We start from the raw sequence: 18,128 nt of genomic DNA on the forward strand, positions 1-18,128 counted from the left end.
GAAAATCTCGCTAGTTATGAATGACCTCGGACGGCCGACCCGGAGCACTCCGTACCTAGCAGCAGTGACGACGTATCCTCTAGGCTGTCGGCGGCTTAGACGCGGTATTATTGCGTCGGAAGCGTTCAAGATGTCGCCGTAAACTGTTTATCGACTGGTATATCGACTAATAGATATGTGAGGCAGACGAGTGGCCTAGAGTCGACCACGACTCTCGGGTTAAACGTCCCGACCCGTCATCCTAACCGACGGCAAAAAGTGCTATTCTGCATCAGACATTCGACGTACTGTAGCATGCCTACTCGCGGTAATGTAACCTAAGGTCACGCCAGAAGAGAGGAGCCTTCTCCCCACCTGTCTATATAAAGGAGAAACAAGCTCTAGGAGTAGAGGCTTACAAGTCCTTCAGCGTTTCTCAGCACCAGAACCAACACCACCAGGACCGCCAGCATGACTCTCTCCTCGCTCCTCGCCAGCGCCCTACTCGCTGCCACGACAGCTCTTGCTCAGAACGAATACGCCCGTGTACCCCTTGACGAGCCACTCAACTGGGTCGCCGGCCCCAGTCTCTTCCCAGTCAATGTTATCGCCGGTTATAACGCTGAACTCGCGGCGTACGACCGCGAGTCCTGGGCCAACCACGTCCTAGAACAGTGCTCTACGTTTTCCGATTGCACGTCCACAATCTCCTTCTCGGGTGAGACCAGCCTCCCACTTTGCTATACACGCTCGTCGCAACCAGGAAATGGATGTGGTAGAGCTAATGCTTGCTCTGAGTAGCCATCAACAGCGGCACCCCCAAGACGCGCTTCTGGTTCGGCTATGTCTTCCGCGGCGGCCCAACCACCCAGGCCAACTATGAGAGGCGCGCTGGCGTCCTGGGCTCTGTCGCTTATTCTATCGTCGAATAGTGAAGGGGCCGGTCGTTTCTGCCCTGTCTCCTTGCTCAAGTCTGTCCCCTAGTTTCGGTAGTTTAGTAGTCAACGCCAGTCATTCAACGATCAGCCAAGGTCTAGGATTATTTGGTAGGCAACGGCATTCCAATCTTTATCGCTCCATACCAAGTAGCAAATTGAATATTTGTCTATTTAAACTCTTTAAACTCGCCTACAGTCGCAGCGCTGGCTAGGATACGAAGCAACTTATGAACAGGTAGCCTCTGAAATAGGCATGACGATGGTGACGTTCGAGTTTTGTTGACGTGCGCTTGCCCGCCCACTGGCACCCGTTCGTGGGGGGGCATTTGCTCGGGGGTTCGGGACCTGCAATGAGTCAAGAAGGCGCGGCCTTTGCATCGTAAGAGATGGCGGACGTACAAGCGACAGCTATCAACCTGCCAGTGCGCCCAAGCGACCTGGCCAACCTTAAGCGGCCGGCTGACCCCGCGCTGTTATGGCTTTTTGTGCCGTGCAGGCCACCTCCATGTCCTTCGCATCTCTTGGTCCCTCCCTAATAAGAAACCAATGTGCACTGCATGAATCAGCTCCCCCATCTTAAGCATCGATCAGAGAGCCGCACCCGACTGACCAACTGCCCGTTCTGAAGGCACCTCCTCCAACCACTATGCTGAACAACGCAACCCAAGTCGCCCAGCAGACACTCCAGTCGACCTCCTCGATCAGATCGAGGCACAACAATGGCTGACCAGTCGGTTGCCAAGGCGATCGAACGGATATCATTTGTCACTTAGGATGATGTCAGGAGTGCGTTCGTCGCTGCTTTCGCCAAGCCCGCCCCTCCCATCAAAGCGAGCACAGTCAGGAGTGTCGTTACGGATCTCAAGTCGCCCGAGGCGACGATGCAGCGTATATAATGGGAGACATCGTTATCGAGGAGCCTTTGACAATGAAGCAATTCCAGAGCGTTCACTTATATCCCGACGGCACACAGGCAGGCTTCGAGATCGATTATACATTGCCATAGAAGTTCACCCGTCCGATTCGGGATAAGTTCGAGGTGAAGTCGCCGTGGAAGGGGACTGGACTGACCACTGCATAAAGGCTTCCCAGAGGGCTAACGCCTTTATAAACAACATCAACCGCCTTAATGCTCTCATAGATAAATTGGAAAGTTAGATATTCTGGTTAAGGCAGCCGAAAAGTGTGGGATTCCTAGATCGCAGGCCGAACTGCTGGTCAAAAGCGGTAAAATCGAAAATGCTGTCAAGGCTGCAATGACGCGTCATGCAGTCAAATCAGCGTTCATCAATGACACGTAGCAGAGCGCGGGTCTGACCGCGACCTTCGACATTCAACGGCTCTTCGACGGGCAATTCCTGCAATACCTTACTAACATTAGTTTCAGTCGACTCTATGGTGGCTCCGCTGGGCCCTTTTCATCTTGGGGGTTGGGCACTCTTTCTTCGGCAACGGCATTATACTAGGCGTATTTATGGGAACAGCCTTCGGGGCTCTTAGTCTTGCGAATACGGGAGCTTGCGCACGTTTCGGAAAGGGTCTCGGGGTAAATATCCTCGGTGGTGCAGCAGCGTGGGGTGAGATAACTGCAGGTGCTATTGCTCGTGGAGCGCCCGTGGGACCCATGTGTCACGTGCCCTACCGGCTCCACGAGTATACGTATATATAGCTAGCTATCTTAGTAGACCCCGCTTATAGAGTAGTAATAAAGGAGGCTTCTTACATACTCTTATAGTTAATAGTAATTATATACTAGATTTTAATCTATAATAATATTAATGGATTATAGACTATACTTTATAAATATTTAATGAGGTACTTTTAGCCGCTATGTATTAAAGTATAAGTCTAATAAGTATAAAATAATAAAGCGCTTAGAGTCAGCGGGGACTTAGGCACCTTGAGGTACTAGCCCGCTGAGCGGCTGCGCCTGGGCCCCCACCTGCCATGGAGCGTCAGGCAGCTGTGAGGTGGTCATGTGACCTGCCGTGAACACATCACTTGCAGTGCATGTCTGCCTCCCCTCACAGCAAACTCATCATCTCCCCCAAACAAAGCCCTGGAACTCACCGTTTGTGACCGTGTCTGGAGAAAACGGTCAAGATGGATCCAGGACGCCGCGCAATGTTGAGCGGCCAGGGCTCATCGGGCCGCAAGGGAGACGACAGAGACATCACTGGCCCTCGGCCCAACTCCAGCAACAGAGTCGCCAAAACCACCAAGGGCGATCAGCCGTCCAAGACGGCTCAGAATGTGGCCCGCTATCTCACTTCGGACGAGCAGTCTCGCCAGTTCGTGGCCGACGAGGACAAATTTGTGCTCAAGCAATCCAAGAAGAAGGCCGACATTCGCGTGCGTGAGGGCCGCGCCAAGCCCATCGACTACCTCACCTTCAACCTCCGATACATGGAGGAGAATCGCGACACCTTCGATGACCAGGACGGCGATCTTGAAATTGAGCTCAAGAACCCGGCAGCGTATATCGAGAGCCTCACCCGCGCCCAAATCACCGAACTCAACGGCGACATTGCCTCGTTTCTCACCCTCGAGGTGGATGCCTCCAACCGGCAGTATTGGGAGGCTCTTCGCACGCTCTGCGCCTCGCGGGACTTCGCCCTGGACCCTGTGAGAAAAGCTGAGAAGGACCGCGCGTACGGAGTCAACGCCGACGTGATCTCCGAGAACCTCAAGGGACACTCGACCGAAGGACTCGACACCTACGAAACCCGAATCCGGGCCGCCCTCGCAAGTGATCAGTTCATCGATAGGGAGTTCCAGAGCTACGTTCTAGACGATGTCTTGTTTTACAAAGCCAAGAAGGTCGTCGAAGGCATGTTCAGGAAGATGTCGGAATCACGAGAGAAGCTGCTCCAGGAGCAAGGACCTGCTTCGCGATCCAGCGCAAAGTCTGCGGTTGGTGTTCAGCCAGATGCCACTGAAAACGCTGCTACCGTCACGGGAGGGCAGGTCGCTGCATTGTCCACAAATGCTTCTGCCGCGGGCAACGAGGATGCGTCCGTGCAGACGCAGGCCCTCTATGATCGAGAGGCAGCCCAGGGCTTGCTCGAGAACGAGGAGGTCTTCACTACGGAAGCTGCCATCCCTGACCGGAAGAAGCCGGAATGGACAGCTAGGTACAAAGCACGGAAGCCTCGCTACTTCAACCGTGTCCAGATGGGCTACGAGTGGAACAAGTACAATCAGACGCACTTCGACCACGACAACCCGCCGCCCAAGGTTGTTCAGGGTTACAGATTCAATATCTTCTATCCCGACCTCGTTGACAGTACCAAAACTCCGACATACAAGATCTTTCGCGATGACGGGCGCAAGCGGGGCGAGTCGCTTGCGAAGGCCGGAGAAGAAGACACCTGTCTTATCATCTTCATAGCGGGACCCCCATACGAGGACATTGCCTTCCGCATTGTTGATCGCCAGTGGGACTTCAGTGCCAAGAAGGAGCGCGGCTTCAAGAGCACCTTTGACAGAGTGAGTGGATATCTGTGGACTGCCTGAGGACACGTGCCGGGATCCGACGATGTTGACTGACGGAATCTGTAGGGCATACTGCAACTGCACTTTAACTTCAAGAAGGTACTTCCCCAGAATTGCCCACGCAAGAGAGAAAGGCATAGGCGCTGACCAAGCTCATGATGAAGATATTTTACCGCAAGTAACGCGCACTTGCACCCGGGTTGGTTTCCGCTTGCGACTGCTGCGGCGGCTTGCAAAAAGCGTTCTTACCTCATGCGACTTTGACTCGGAATACCCGTCGTCCCGGCTTGCTTGGCGGCTTTTTGATGTACACGGCACGGGGCCCTGCGAGATGTCTGGTAACGCCGGGTGACACGATGGAAGACGCGGGAGGACTTGGTCTAGGCGACAACACAGCCAGTAATTTCTCGATAGACAGAGGGGATTTGATGGACCCTGGACGACAACGGGCCACTTCAACGGTTCATAGCTTCCAAACACCTTGATCGGCTAACGAGAACTCTGTCGGGACGTCCCCTCGTGCAACGCTGAAGGGGCCCCCGGTGCTTCTGGCGGTGGGAGAGATCCCCACTGGTGTAACGCCGCTGGACAATGTCACAACTAGCACGACGGGGGTAAATTGGAGCCCTGGGCCGCACCGGTGGCGTTCTGGTACTCTGCACCGAATGCTGGTGGCAGCGGGCTTGTGTGCCGCGAGGATGGCTTCTGGAACGAGCTTCGCATGGATCCCTGGCCAAATCGACGTTGCCCATGACGCCGAAATCATATTTTCCTCATGGTAGTGGGGTGCGTTGACTGCGAAGAGGCAGCACCAGCTGACGAACTCCCCCCCTGGGGGGCAACTGCATCCGTCGCCTCTCGAGAACCGCCACCGCGGTCCTGGGTCAGGTCTGGACGGGGGCCCCATCACGGGCAAGGATTATTGCTTACCGACCGAGTCGGGCGCAGCAATGATGATACGCAGTGAAGGGGTGGACTGTCCTCTGACTGGGGTCTTGGAAGCATGGAGTGGCCTTACTCACCCGGCGTCGACGTCTCTGAGCCTAGGTTGCCTCATTGGTGGCTGGCAGAGGCAAACGTACTAATGATTCCTTGTCTGGCGCCGAACTATGGCAATATTCCTTACAGCCGGACCTGGCATGGCGGAGTCGTTGCAGCCGTCCGGCCATCGGACTTGTGGTGACCTTGGGAGAGCCCAGAAGGGAGCCCTGATCGGGTAAGACGGCTGAGCAAACGTTTCTGGATATGCATCAGGAAAGCCCTCAACAGGGCTCTGCCGTGATGTGCTGCCTTCTTCCCCCTAGGGGCCCCATGTTGTCTAGATTCGGCGTGGGCAGCTGGGAAGAGAGCTGCCCCGGGGATGACGCGAGAGGGAGGTGCCGGGGAAGATGGGTAGGTGCTGAGGTTGCACAGGGCATCGCCAACTCGTTCCATGGTGCTTCCCGTCGTTTCCTCGCCCCTCCTTCAATCTGGTCGATGGCTGGACGTCTCGGCGCACTGTCTACCACAGTCCTGCCGGCAGCTCCACCTCTCCCAATGCGTCAACCGCGGCCAGGGTCACGAATTGGGCGTCGTGTCCTACCAACATAACCAAGCAAGTCACAGGCACGAGCAGCACACGACACCAGCCGAGCCACAGCCATGTCGAACCCCTAGCTAGCCCCAAGGGGGATCAGTCAGGCCCGGGGGCGTCCAGGAACGCCAGCCATGTATCAATGGCATGGCTCTGTGCGCGGTCAGGTCTCCTCGGCACCTTGTACGCTTTCGGCCATACCTTGACGGCGGCGGCTTTGTGGTTAGCAGTGCTTGTTCTTGCAAGCACCAAGTATACCCAACGAATGTGTGTCGGCAGTCACAGGGCGCAGGCGACACGGGTGCACATGTGCAAAGGGCACGGACATCTTGGTATGCAACACGGCCAGCCAGGCTGGATGACGGTATGCAGGCAGACCTGGGGCGACAGGACGAAAAGCTGCGCTGACATGGCTTAGGGACATCAGGCCGCCGGATGATGGATGGAGACTGACTGCCAGGTCCCCCTCCGTTATGCCACGCCCCATGCAGGCCCTGTGCGTTTACTCAGTTCACCCCCAACCCTTTCCGAACGGACACTCTTTCGAATCCCCCCCCAGGACGCAAGACGCGGCGGCCGATAGATGGCATCCAAAGGCAGCGAATCCAGATGCTCGGGGAGTTTTGGACGCTGAGTGGACGCGGTCACTCTCGCTCCATCTGGGCTGCGTGGGCATTGCATACACCTTCTTCTTCACCCTTGCCTTGGTCGTCGCCTCTACGTTGAGCCCGGACACGTGCGGCTCTGGGGAATAAGAAGTCAGGCGCGACGCATTTGCTCTCCCGCGACGCTCCCTTGACAGCTGACTAGGACGCTCCTGGTTCCCTTTCAGACCACAGTCATCTTGAGTTCCCGCCTGTCGCGTGTACACTCCTGTGGTCGTTTGTGTCACCGCCATCCGCGGTCACCAGCTGTCGGCGTGTTGTCCACGGTTCATCCTAGGTCCCCCTCCCCCCTCCCAACGCCCAGACGGCCACGACTCTGCCTGTAGGCTGCGGTCGTCCTTGGTCCTGGTCACGCTGAACGGCAACAAAGGAGAACCTGACCACTCTGCTCTGGCGACGGCAAACCCGGCCTCCCGCCCTTCCTTCGCCTCACACCTGACTCTTTGCTGCTCCCTTGACGGCCATGGATCCACCGTTCTCTAACGGAGCGGAGTCTCTGAGCTACACGACGACTCCCTCATGGACCGGATCCGGAGATATACAATCAGCATGCCGACCTGGCTTTGCCGAGACGGCGGCAGCCTTCACTATATCATCACCGCCAGATCTAATGGAACACCTGCGTATGGATGGTCTGGACTCATTCTCTCCGGCCCAGTCTCGCCAGCTTCCAGAGCAACAGCAACTGCAGTCGCCGCCGCAACAACCGCGCGCCTTCTTGGCCGCCGAAAACACATTCACGACCGTTAACCACCAGGCATACCTTCGGCTACGGTGTCAGGGAACGTGGCCATCGCCGCCTTTGGCCTCGGTCGAATGTGAGCAGAGCTGCCTACACACTGATTCACTAACCCCGGCGAGTGCGTACGTACCGAACTACACCTGCTCACCGGCCACCCCAGACACGTGGTCGCCGACTTCCTCTTTACCAGGCCCAGTCCCGCCGCTCCGGAGGACCCAAACCTGGTCGAGCCAGCAAGAAATGTTTGCGAGTTGCGCGCCGCGGGCTCTGGGAGTTCTAGCGGCTGGGTCAGACGGCTCGAGTCCACACGCAGACTGCCCCGGCGACTTTGACAGCCTATCAACGGCAACCCCAGGGCTGAAAATGGAGCACTTTGAAGCCGACGTACTGTCCCCCGAGGAGTTTATCATGGCGACACCGTCATCCGACATGGCGCCCAAGGCCGAGTCCCCGTCCTCGTGCCTTCAGAGCTTGCCCGAGGTGTATCCGGGTACATCGTCACAATCTCCTGCGACTCGCGTAGAGAACCGGGACGAGGAAGGCAAGCTCGACGAGCCCTACGCGAAACTGATATACAAGGCGTTTATGAGCCGCGAGGACCACGCCATGTCGCTGCAGGACATCTACCAGTGGTTTCGCGACAACACGAACAAGGCACTCACGGAAAAGGGCGGCTGGCAGAACAGCATCCGACACAACCTGAGCATGAACGCTGTAAGTCGTTGTTGAGCCATTCCCACCCAGGTCGGTATTCGGCGCGCTAACATGTCGGGCATCAGGCATTCTCGAAGCGCCGCAAGGATGACGGCGGAACCTTCAACGCCATGCCGGAGGACCCAAAACGGGCCAACGAATGGGTGCTGGAACCGTGGGCCGTCCAAAGCGGCGTACAGAGCACGACAAGGTACCGCAAGGGCAACTCACGCCGGCGGGCGGGCGCACGATCGAGCAACCAGCAGTACCCCCGGCAGCCCACCCAACACAGCGCCAAACGAGCCTTGTCCGGCCGCAAAGGCGGCTGTGCGGCGAGGGAGTCGAGGATGAGGGACCGTGCCGCGTATGGCCAAGGAGCCACGCCCATGGGCCGCTACTATGGGGGGCTCGAGCATTCGCAAGGGCTCCCTACTCCCCCGCGATCGACCATGCCGGATCTGTACCACCCCGAGAGCTATGCGATGCCGCAGTTCGAGCCGATGGCCCATGTCCAACACTTCGACGGCATGGGCCCCCCTGCGGGGTCCGTTGCGGAGCATCAATTTGGGCTGCTGCTAGGGCAGACCAACCCCGGCGTCGGCAACACGGGACACGGCATGGTCGTTGTTGGCATGAATGGGCAGGACGGCGTCGGCGGAGACCATGTGGGCCTCATGTCGGCCTTCAGGCCGGCGCCAGGACCGCCTCTGCAGGGTCATGACGGCGGCGCGTACCCGTATGGCGCGAGGGGCTTGCAGATGGCAGCATACCAAGGCGGGCATCAAAGCCAGCATCAGCACCAGCATGAGCAGCAGCAGCAGCAGCAGCAGCAACAGCCACAACCAGACTCTGGCGACCTGAGCGGCACAAGTACAGCAGCCTCTCGGCTTTTCGAGGTCCTGCCGGGTGGCATCTGTGATTGGACTGATGGTGGCTTGTAATAGGCTTGCCCTGCCCGACGCGGTGACGAAGCGTCACACAGCAGGAAGTGAGGAAAGGGCCCAGAGGCCAACGGCGGAACCCTTGCCCTGGCGCCCACCGTCTCCTCGTCCCTTGCCGAGGGGTCATTGGGCTGTTGAGCCAAGAGGCTTTGAAAGCGTCAGTTGATTATGGTGTGGCATTGTTCAGCATCGACGGCACGTATGCACAGCCAAGCAACGGCCGCGTGTGGGCGGGGAGACATGCATGCCCACGAGGACCACGACACTGATGATGGATGTCGGCCGCGGGCCGTTTTCTGGCCTCAGAGACCCGGTGAGCCGTGTCGTGTCACACACACACTTTCTCTGGACCAACAGGGGCAGAAGCCGACGGACGCACGGGGCAAGGCTATTTATTGGATGATTTGCACGGGGGCGTGGCGATTATCGCACTTTGATACCAACAAGGAAGAGCAAGAAACGAGAAGATTAAGAACAAGACCAGAACGAGTCTTGTTCTGTCCTCGAACCCACGCACGCACGCACGCAGAAGCACGCATACATACAACGGCCAACACATTTGAGGCTGCTCCCGGCTGTCGCTCTGAACCTCGTACGGGGGGCCATGCGAACGACGGCAGGGAACCAACAAGCAAGCCCCCAGTCAAAGCAACGTTTCGTCAGTGTAAGGGAAGCGCAGCAATAGTGAAGGGTCAAGAACAGGGCGAGACGCCAGTCGTGTGTCGCGATTATGTATCTGCCAACTGCAACGACTGCGGGAACAGCCGGTTGTCTGAAGCCGGCGCCCCCCGGTGATCTGGCTCCTCGGTTCAAGGAGGGTCGATCTACCTGGAAGGATCTAGATCCGTTTTTGCGATGTGTAATTTCTTTACCCCTTTCCTTTCTTGCATCGCGGCTCTTGGTGGTGGTGGTGGTGGTGGCCATTCCTGGGACACACTGGGTGTCCCGCGCCATCGGGTTGGGAACGCGCAGGCACACGCACATGCATATAGGAGTATCTTGGGTCGGGACGTCTGCTATTTGGAATTTGAGGGCATTGGATAGACGGATGCAAGCACAGACGTGGAGAGCCCTCTTGGTGCCCGTTGGGACGGAGATGCGGCAGGCTTGGCCGTTGGCTCGCCATCCACCTATCCGTGGGATTGCGCCTGCGCAGCCACCCACCCACCCTCTTGCGGCTTCTCTCATGCAGCTCAGGCGACTCGGAGACCCAATGAGGCGCTCTCGCAGACGCGAGGGAACGTGGGCTCCGCCATGTGCTGGGTCATGGGCCATGGTGGTTTGGGGGGGGGGGACTTTGCCTTGCCTTGCAGCGCCAATGGTGCCGAGTCCGTTTCCATTTCCCGTTGTGAGCATTTGCATTCTTTCCTTTTGGGGACGTTGGCAGCGGGCGGCTACCGCACGCGGCTCATGGCGGTTATTGCCCCTTTGGTCTATTCGTGGGTGTGATTCTTTTCTTGTTCCATCGTCTCCATGCCCCTTATCCCTTGTCCGTTTCCTTGCCGTCTTTTCTGCATTTTTGGGGGTTTGGTTGGGACATGACGCGGCGGCCTTTTTTTTTCTTTGACTTTTGAGTTTACCATATCGTCATATTGGAGACGAGCACGTAGAGAACGGCTGGCAACGGCAACACGCGCATTAGACCGGAGGTGGCAATGCATTGAGGGTGGTGAAGGGGGAGCTCTCCGCGCGACGACGGGACAGGACGACGACGTGCGGTCTTTGGTTTATTATTGCCGTTGGTGTTTTCCGGCGTTAGCTTTTGGTTGCTGCATCACAGTTTTCTACGAGTTTTATTTGCAATAGAATGATACTGCTTACACCTGGCCACCATGAATTAAAAATTTGTGTGGGCTCCGCGTTTGTTGCGCCTCGTCTCTGTTACTGGGATCACGGAGATGGCGGAGTTGTCCTCGCCTGGGTTCTGCGCCGCTTGGCGTGCGCGGGCGCTTGGGCATTGTTGGCCGACGGTCGATATCCTTCGTTAAACTGGGTATTACGTACGTACATATGTACAGTACGGTACGGTACGGGTAGCATTGGGGGGTTTAATGGCGTCAGAAAGAACGTCTACGAGCTTCAAAGTACGTACGTTCGTACAGCTGGGCTGGGCTGGCATGGCCCGAGACGGAGACGGGAAGGAAAAGCATGGGGACGAGAGAGAGAGAGAGCAAGAACCCAACGGGCGGATCAAGCGAACGCCGCGCCGGAGAAAGTGCGTGCGCCCCCCCTCCCCCTTGCACGCACGCGTGTGTATGTATGTATGTCCATATAGTATTCGTACGTAGGTATACTGGTACGTGCCTACTACCAAGTACTAAATAGTATGAACATGTACATGCCTACATATCCTGCCTGCCTGCAGCAGCATCATGGCCCGGGATGTTGGCGGCTCCTGTAGCGACCCCCCACCCTCCTGCCCTTGTCCCCTTTCCAACATGAGTTCAAGACGTCTGCCAACGGACAGACCAACGAGCAGTACGAACTTGGCCTTTTCTTCGTCACAGCGTGTGCATACGTATATATAAGTTAGTGTACAGTACTAATAGACTCACCAATGAGAAAAGGCAAGACCCGACCCGCCGGCATGGCGAGAAGGGGTGGGGGGCGGCCGGGAAGAAGTTGTGCGTCTTCTTGAGGGTCCTGTACCAAGTTAGTAACTCAAGTACGTACCAAGGTAGATAGATACCATGGCGGTTCGTGTCTTGGACCCTTGGTTTCATGTGTTTCCCAGACGGAACGCGCAAGCAGCAGCACAGGCGTCATGGAGAGTTGGGCTGGGCTGAGCTGTGCGTGCTGCTGCTGGGTGATTGCCACAGCAAGCCGCTGGCAGGGCGGTGCCGGATCTGCGTCCCCCCCCCTGCCCCTCCCCCGCGGTGGCATCGACATACATATATGCATAGCCTGCGTGGGTGCGCGCCGAATGGGCCGTGGCGGCGGCGGGGCGTTTTCTTCTTGTTCGAAGAAACTGTTTTTGCATGAACCTACGTAGTACGTACTTACTTGGTAGACTGTAGTACGTACTCGACTACTTGCCATTTGGGGAAGGGAGTATTACTACTAACTGATATCCATGCAGGTGGTGGTGGTTCCGCAACCTTGCGCGAGCGTGGGGGAGAGAGGAGGGGAGGGGAGGGGGAGGCGGGACGATGATGATGGAGGCTTGGCTGCTGCTGCTGCTGCAAGTAGTACAGTATACAATACGTACCCTAGCTGCTGGCTCCTTTGCATTTGTTTGGTTTCGCGCGGATAACTTTGGATGGGATGCGGAATAGTGAATACATACTTTGGTACATAGGAGCAATTGGAATTGATACAGGACTTCTCCATGGTGATACGCCCGCGCGCGGTGGAGTGTGTGAGAATGACAGCCGCCAGAGAGGGAGAGAGGGGGCGGGGGAGATGACGATGCGGCATTGCACTGTGTGTTGCTGTTGGGCAGCTCTCGTGCCTCTCGCGTCTGCTGGGACTCGACTTGGAAGCTGAGGAGCAGTTGCATGTAGGTGTGTGTGTGTGTGTGTGTGTATGTGCGTGTGTGGTTGTGTGTATGGTTGTGTGTATGGTGCACGTACTCGATCCCACCTCCACGGACGACGACCGACCGACAAGGATTTCGAATTCCAGCCAGTCTTCTTCCTTCTTCCTTCTTCCTCTTCGTCTTCCTTTCCTTTCTTTTTCCTTCGACGCGGCAGTTGGAGAGGAGGGGACGGTTGTTCTTGTCTGTCACCTACCTACCTAACCGACTACGCAGATGGATGGGGACCGGACCGATGGGCATCGGTTGCATGTCCGCTCATGCAGGCGACAGCGATGACAACGACGACGACGATGATGACGATGACGGGATAGCGTGCCCCCTTCTGTCGTTGCTGCCATGTGTTTTACTTAGACTTAACTTGGTTAAAGTTGCTTCCACCCTCCAACCCCCAACGCTGAAGAGACGGGCAGCACGCGGCGAGCACGCGGCGGGACGAACGGCCGAGGGGCGGTGATGGTGTGTTTCGTTCGCCCCCTTTTTCCCACCACCGGCGTCTATACAGAACACCATCCGTACATGAGGCTCAAAAAGTCGTGTGAGAAAGCCGTCGTCTCGCTCATGTCGCCCCCCACTCTTCTCTCTTCTTCTTCTCCCCACAACAACATGGAGGGAGGGGGGTGGGGTGCCCGCAGGGCATTCATCTATCTTCATGTGTTCCCATGCCGCCCTGCTGCTGCTGCCGCAGTGCTTCCATCCACTGCTACGGTGGTGACCCTGCCTGATCCTTTTCCTTGGCCTGCATGAACGGGACGCTGTTGATTTGACATGAGGGGCAGAGGAGGAGCGCGGGAGCACAGGAGGAGGAGGAGGAGGAGCAGTGAGTGAGTGAGTGAGGGGGGAGGGGGGAAAAGGGTGTTGGAGGGCCAAGGCGGGGGAGGGGGGCAGAGAAAGAGAGAGGCCAGGCCAGGCCACGGCATTCTCAAGTCCCGGCTGCGCGATGCGCGGATGCACTGTACGATCAGGATCTGTTTCGTGCTGCTCGGGCCAGTCTGCAGCACACACGCGTGCACACACGGGGGGAGCCCACGCACGCAGGCCATCCACCACCATCACCACCACCACCATCACTACCAGCACCACAACCCCCCAACCACCCTTGGCAGCGTTAGTACCAACCTCGCTCCTCTGCGCCGGTGCTCCGGGGGTGGTGCGTCTGATCTCATCAACAGCCTCAGGCACGCACCCTGGTGGCCCGCCCGCCCATCCATCCATCCGTCCGTCCGACCGTCCGGCTCCAACATATCCGGCCCTCGATGGGCAGCGCGCGAGCCGGCAGGGATGATCACGGTCCACGTTGGCTGCTATTTCCGGGCTTCGTCTCGCTCCCAACGCCCCCACGGGAAGTAGTAATGGTAAAATGGTAGCGGTATTGGTAGTAGGAGGAGTGGCAGTAGCAGTGGCCGTCGCAGCAGTAGTACTGTAGCACATCTCATCTGCTCTGTACCTGCACGGGGCTGCAATCCGTCCATTGTACATAGGTACCCGATTCCTACGTGCATCGCGCACGGAGTACATGTAGGTCTTCGCGCCGGGGAGGGCATCATGCAGGAGCTGCTGGTCAACAACAAAAAGTCAGATGCTGCACTGTTGACAGCGGCGGCAGCGGACAAGGGGGAGGAGGGGGGCCCGCAGATGATGCTTGTTCGTTCCAGTGCAGGGGGACGGAGATACTGTTACATACTACCACTTTCTTCTGGTTGTCCCGGGTTGTTGGTCGTCGTGGTGTATGTACGTTAGCCACGAGTGAGCGGGCCGCCCTGTCTCTCTCACACTCCCTTTCCACTATTTCCACCACCACCACCATATCTGTCAGACACGCGGGCTCCGGGCCACATGATCTGACTCGTGACAGGGTTCTCACCAGACGACCAGACCATCGCCCGCGAAAGTCTGAGCGTCCGGGAGGCGGCGGGCGCGCAGCAAGGGTGGAGGCCGGGAAAGAAATGTCGCCGGCGGCCACCCGAGACCGCGAATCCGGTCGTGACACCACTGGACAGGCCGCAGAGGGCGCACAGGAAAGAACATGGCCAGTCTTCTCCAAGCTTTTTTTTTCTTTTGAATTTTCTTCTTCACAGTGTATGTGTATGTGGTTGTGTAACCACTGTCTCGGGAAGTGTGACAATCGGACCGTTGAGGCGCTCTCCTGCCTCTTCCTCTCGGCCGTTTGATTTGACTCACGCGAGCTGCAACGGCGGCTAGGCCAAGCCATGGGGTGGTCTTGGACGGGAAGACAGAGAGGAAGAGAGATACCGGCCATGCCGGCCGCGACGAGCGTCAAGAGCGGCGTGCCCGACGATGCATTGCTGTCCGACAAGGAGCGGCCGGAAGACGAGACTTGCGACTTGGGACACTGTACACTGCGTGTGCGTGTACGCGTCTTTCCACGGTGCGAGATTGCCAATGGTCAGCGCGGCAAGCTGCACGATCCCGGGGCACAGGGACCCAAGGGTAGGGGCGGGTTGTTGACCTACACCGAACTCGCCGAACCCCACGCCTAGTCGACGGTGAGGATGATGGCACATGGCCGTCATTGGTACGAGTTTAGCCAGCTGATATCTGATGGTAGTCGCGTGGAGTAAGGTGAGCCTGGTCTTGTTGCTAGCCGCGTCATTATCATCAAGACGTGCCAATGTCTAGGTAGAACAGCCACCGTCGTCTCCCACACCCACTGCTGTTTCAGGCTGGCTGAGACCGGCGAGAAGATGCTTGCCTGCTCGCTGCGCATCCACTCGCGAGTTCTTGCTCTGCGGCCGCAGTTGATCCTTACATCGTCGTGGAGGGCAGAAGAACCACGTATTTCGGTCCACGTACGCCACGCAAGGCGCCCAACATCTAGCTGAGGCTGTCCCTATCTTCACCGCTACGTTTCTGAACAGGGTATGAACCCGTTACGGCTGCCTCTTCGGGCTTGAAACTAGGAAAGCGGAAGCTAATGAGGGGACTGGGGAGGGTGGGAGGGGGGAGGGGGGTGTCAGTCAGAGCACCGAGAGCATACGACCGGGCTGAGGCTAGCACGCTTTACTGCGACCCCGGGCGCCCGTATCGTGGACTAGGATGGAGTTCCTGTGAAGCAATATGGACGACCCCCACCCCTTCGTAGGTGAGTTTGGTGGCAGGATATCTTTGCGGCTTGGCGGCTCCCCATGTGTCACCCTCGTAGCCGGATACACCGTCGCATATGCTATCATCGTATCGGCGGGGGAGCTGGGCCTGGTCTCGAAGTCAGCATCAGGTGGGCTTGCGCCGCGCATGAGAAAAGGAGGCAGTTGACTGAGAGAAATCCTGTCATCTGCGGACGCTGGGCACGGCTGCATCTTCCTGTCCAGGATGCGACGGCATGATATGCCCGCCACTATCACGACTGACGGGAGAACAGGGGGTGTTGTCTCCCTCTGCATCGAAATTCTCCGATCACCAGTCGAAGTATTCTAAATCATGTTCCACATTGGGTGTTCTCGGCGTATTCTGTCACTTCCTTACTTCTTGAACGTTCATGTTGTGCCCACGGGGCGGATCAATATGCAATCGAGGACCACCCCCTCCCCCCGGGGCCCTGAACTGGAGGATCCTGGTCGACCCAGAATCCCGGTTGACCCAAATCCTCGGACGCGGTCCTGCGGCCCCTGGGCTTCAGACCTCATCATTCGGTCCCAGAGACCAGGCTCACGGGAGGCTTTGACTCAGAGCTATTTGCTTTTCAGGTCGCCATTCGTGTATCTTGGACGGACCCGGCGAAGACGCCTCGTGGCTTGGTCGTGGCAGACTCCATGGTCTCATCGCTGACAGGCCCTCGAAGCGGTGGTGCCACGGCCTCCCGACGTGTAAAAAGTTGTCTCTTGTCTCCTACCGATCCAAGCACGAAAGATGCTGCAGATGCACGGGTAGATATGTTGTGCAAGTTTCCTCGCTGTATGGCCAAGTCTTGCCGCAACTCGAAACAACATCTACAGCGTTGACATGGAAAAAAAGAGGGGGGATGATGGATACATGTACCGCGGTTGTTGCACAACAACTCGTATGCCGACGTATAAGGGGCTTCTGCTTCGCAACCGCTCGTTGTGGCTGTTGTCTCGAGTCATGCTGTGGAGGTCGACGAAAAATATCGCAGAGGATTCGAGCCTCTCAGATGTCAAAGACGCCGAGGAACTATTGGAAGATGAACGCGGCCGGTGACTGCCTATGCAATGCGAAATTTGCATGCGCACATGGGAGCAGCCCTGCGGCCCCCCTGGTTCTCCTCTCAAACGTTCCTTCTCTGGCAGCCACAACGCTTCCCCTCGATGCCTGCCACTCACTCCTCAATTGTGGCTTGTGGCTACAAAAGATGTTGAGGCAAACTCAAACTGGCCGGTGGGTAAAAAGAAACCCCAGAACAAAACAGGAGGAACCCGTGTTGTTAAAGCAAGGCGCGAGGTACTCCATATATGGAAGCCAACTTGATGCAGGATGAAGAAACCCGATCCCGGTGTGCGCCACCGCATGTGTCATTACGCCACTCCCGGGCTCTCATGCGTCGAGGGGGCCCCCTGTTCGTTGAGATCTCCATTGACACCCTTGAACCAAGCATGTTAGGCAATTGGCCGTCGCATGAGAACCGCCATGTGCTGTGTGACCCGAAGCTGGGGGCCGTGCCGTGAAATCCTCACTGCTCTTTCTGTGATCCAGACGAACGTCGTGTGTCTGGAGGCATGAGACGCCACAACGATCCTTTTTTGATGTGACAAGGCGGCATCTCAAAGCCAGAAGAACGAAGCTGAACCAGCTGACCTGAAGCTTCCGGTTGTCTTCATAAGACATTATGGAATGCCAGCACCTAGCAGAGGGCGTCAAAACCGCCTGACTGGTCTGCTGGTAAGGTTACACGGCGTACGTGGCTGTTTGGACAGGCATCTGCGTTTGCCGCTGGGGTTAAGACGCGCAAACAAAAAGAATAACAGGCTCTGGTTCTACTCTCGTACCTGTTTGGGGGCACGGTATGGCCGAGCGACGACCAGTCCGTAGCTCGCACCCCCCAATGCGTCGTATGTGGCAGGCGCACTAGATCGCGACGCAACCTGTCATGATCTGGACGCGGGCGTTGCGGCTCACCGGTGCACATCAGGATCGTGCGGGCCAGGTCTTGCCCTCGCGCGACGTACGCCGTGTGCCTGTCACAACATACCCAGGCGCACAGCGTGGTGACAGCCTGCGGAGTGGGCGGGTGTCACAGGCGCCCGGTGCTGTCTGTCGAAGCAATGACTTATCATGGGCCTTGGGTTCGTGATACCATCATGAAAGCTGACGAGTTCTCTGGTGTCTCGTACGACAACGCATCAAGGCCTGATATGGGGTTGCCACCGTAATTTGCACAACACAAAACGGTTCTTGACGTTGCGGTGTACAGAGGACCAGATTGCGGTGGTGGTTGAGGCGCCTCAAAAGTGTCCCCCGCGCTGCAACCCGAGGACGCAACCCAGTCACATGTCACGTTGTACAAGACGCCAGCGGTCCCTTCAACGAGAGGGATGTGGGTCCAAGAAGTGATTCAATAGTTGCACGGTGCAGCAGCGCCTGTGTTGTGATTC

General features: G+C 57.4%; 4 protein-coding genes across 4 annotated transcripts; all 4 read left to right on the forward strand.

Moving 5' to 3' along the window:
- The first annotated feature begins 438 nt into the window (after positions 1 to 438).
- On the forward strand, positions 439 to 1,010 carry JDV02_009121 (uncharacterized protein). The gene is made up of 2 exons (XM_047990763.1): positions 439 to 697; positions 781 to 1,010. The coding sequence occupies exons 1-2, from the start codon at positions 451 to 453 to the stop codon at positions 909 to 911; spliced, it is 378 nt and encodes a 125-aa protein (XP_047846772.1). The 5' UTR covers positions 439 to 450; the 3' UTR covers positions 912 to 1,010.
- A 2,010-nt stretch (positions 1,011 to 3,020) lies between these two features.
- On the forward strand, positions 3,021 to 4,594 carry JDV02_009122 (uncharacterized protein; the record flags this gene model as incomplete). The annotated part of the gene is made up of 3 exons (XM_047990764.1): positions 3,021 to 4,406; positions 4,479 to 4,511; positions 4,577 to 4,594. 3 exons carry the CDS (start codon positions 3,021 to 3,023, stop codon positions 4,592 to 4,594), a joined length of 1,437 nt encoding a protein of 478 aa, XP_047846773.1.
- A 3,161-nt stretch (positions 4,595 to 7,755) lies between these two features.
- JDV02_009123 (uncharacterized protein) lies at positions 7,756 to 9,026 on the forward strand (the record flags this gene model as incomplete). The annotated part of the gene is made up of 2 exons (XM_047990765.1): positions 7,756 to 8,106; positions 8,172 to 9,026. 2 exons carry the CDS (start codon positions 7,756 to 7,758, stop codon positions 9,024 to 9,026), a joined length of 1,206 nt encoding a protein of 401 aa, XP_047846774.1.
- A 5,793-nt stretch (positions 9,027 to 14,819) lies between these two features.
- Positions 14,820 to 15,062, forward strand: JDV02_009124 (uncharacterized protein; the record flags this gene model as incomplete). The annotated part of the gene is made up of 1 exon (XM_047990766.1): positions 14,820 to 15,062. The coding sequence occupies one exon, from the start codon at positions 14,820 to 14,822 to the stop codon at positions 15,060 to 15,062; it is 243 nt and encodes an 80-aa protein (XP_047846775.1).
- Positions 15,063 to 18,128: the final 3,066 nt, after the last annotated feature.

This window comes from Purpureocillium takamizusanense, chromosome 9 (assembly GCF_022605165.1).
Source record: "Purpureocillium takamizusanense chromosome 9, complete sequence".
Lineage (NCBI taxonomy): Eukaryota > Fungi > Ascomycota > Sordariomycetes > Hypocreales > Ophiocordycipitaceae > Purpureocillium > Purpureocillium takamizusanense.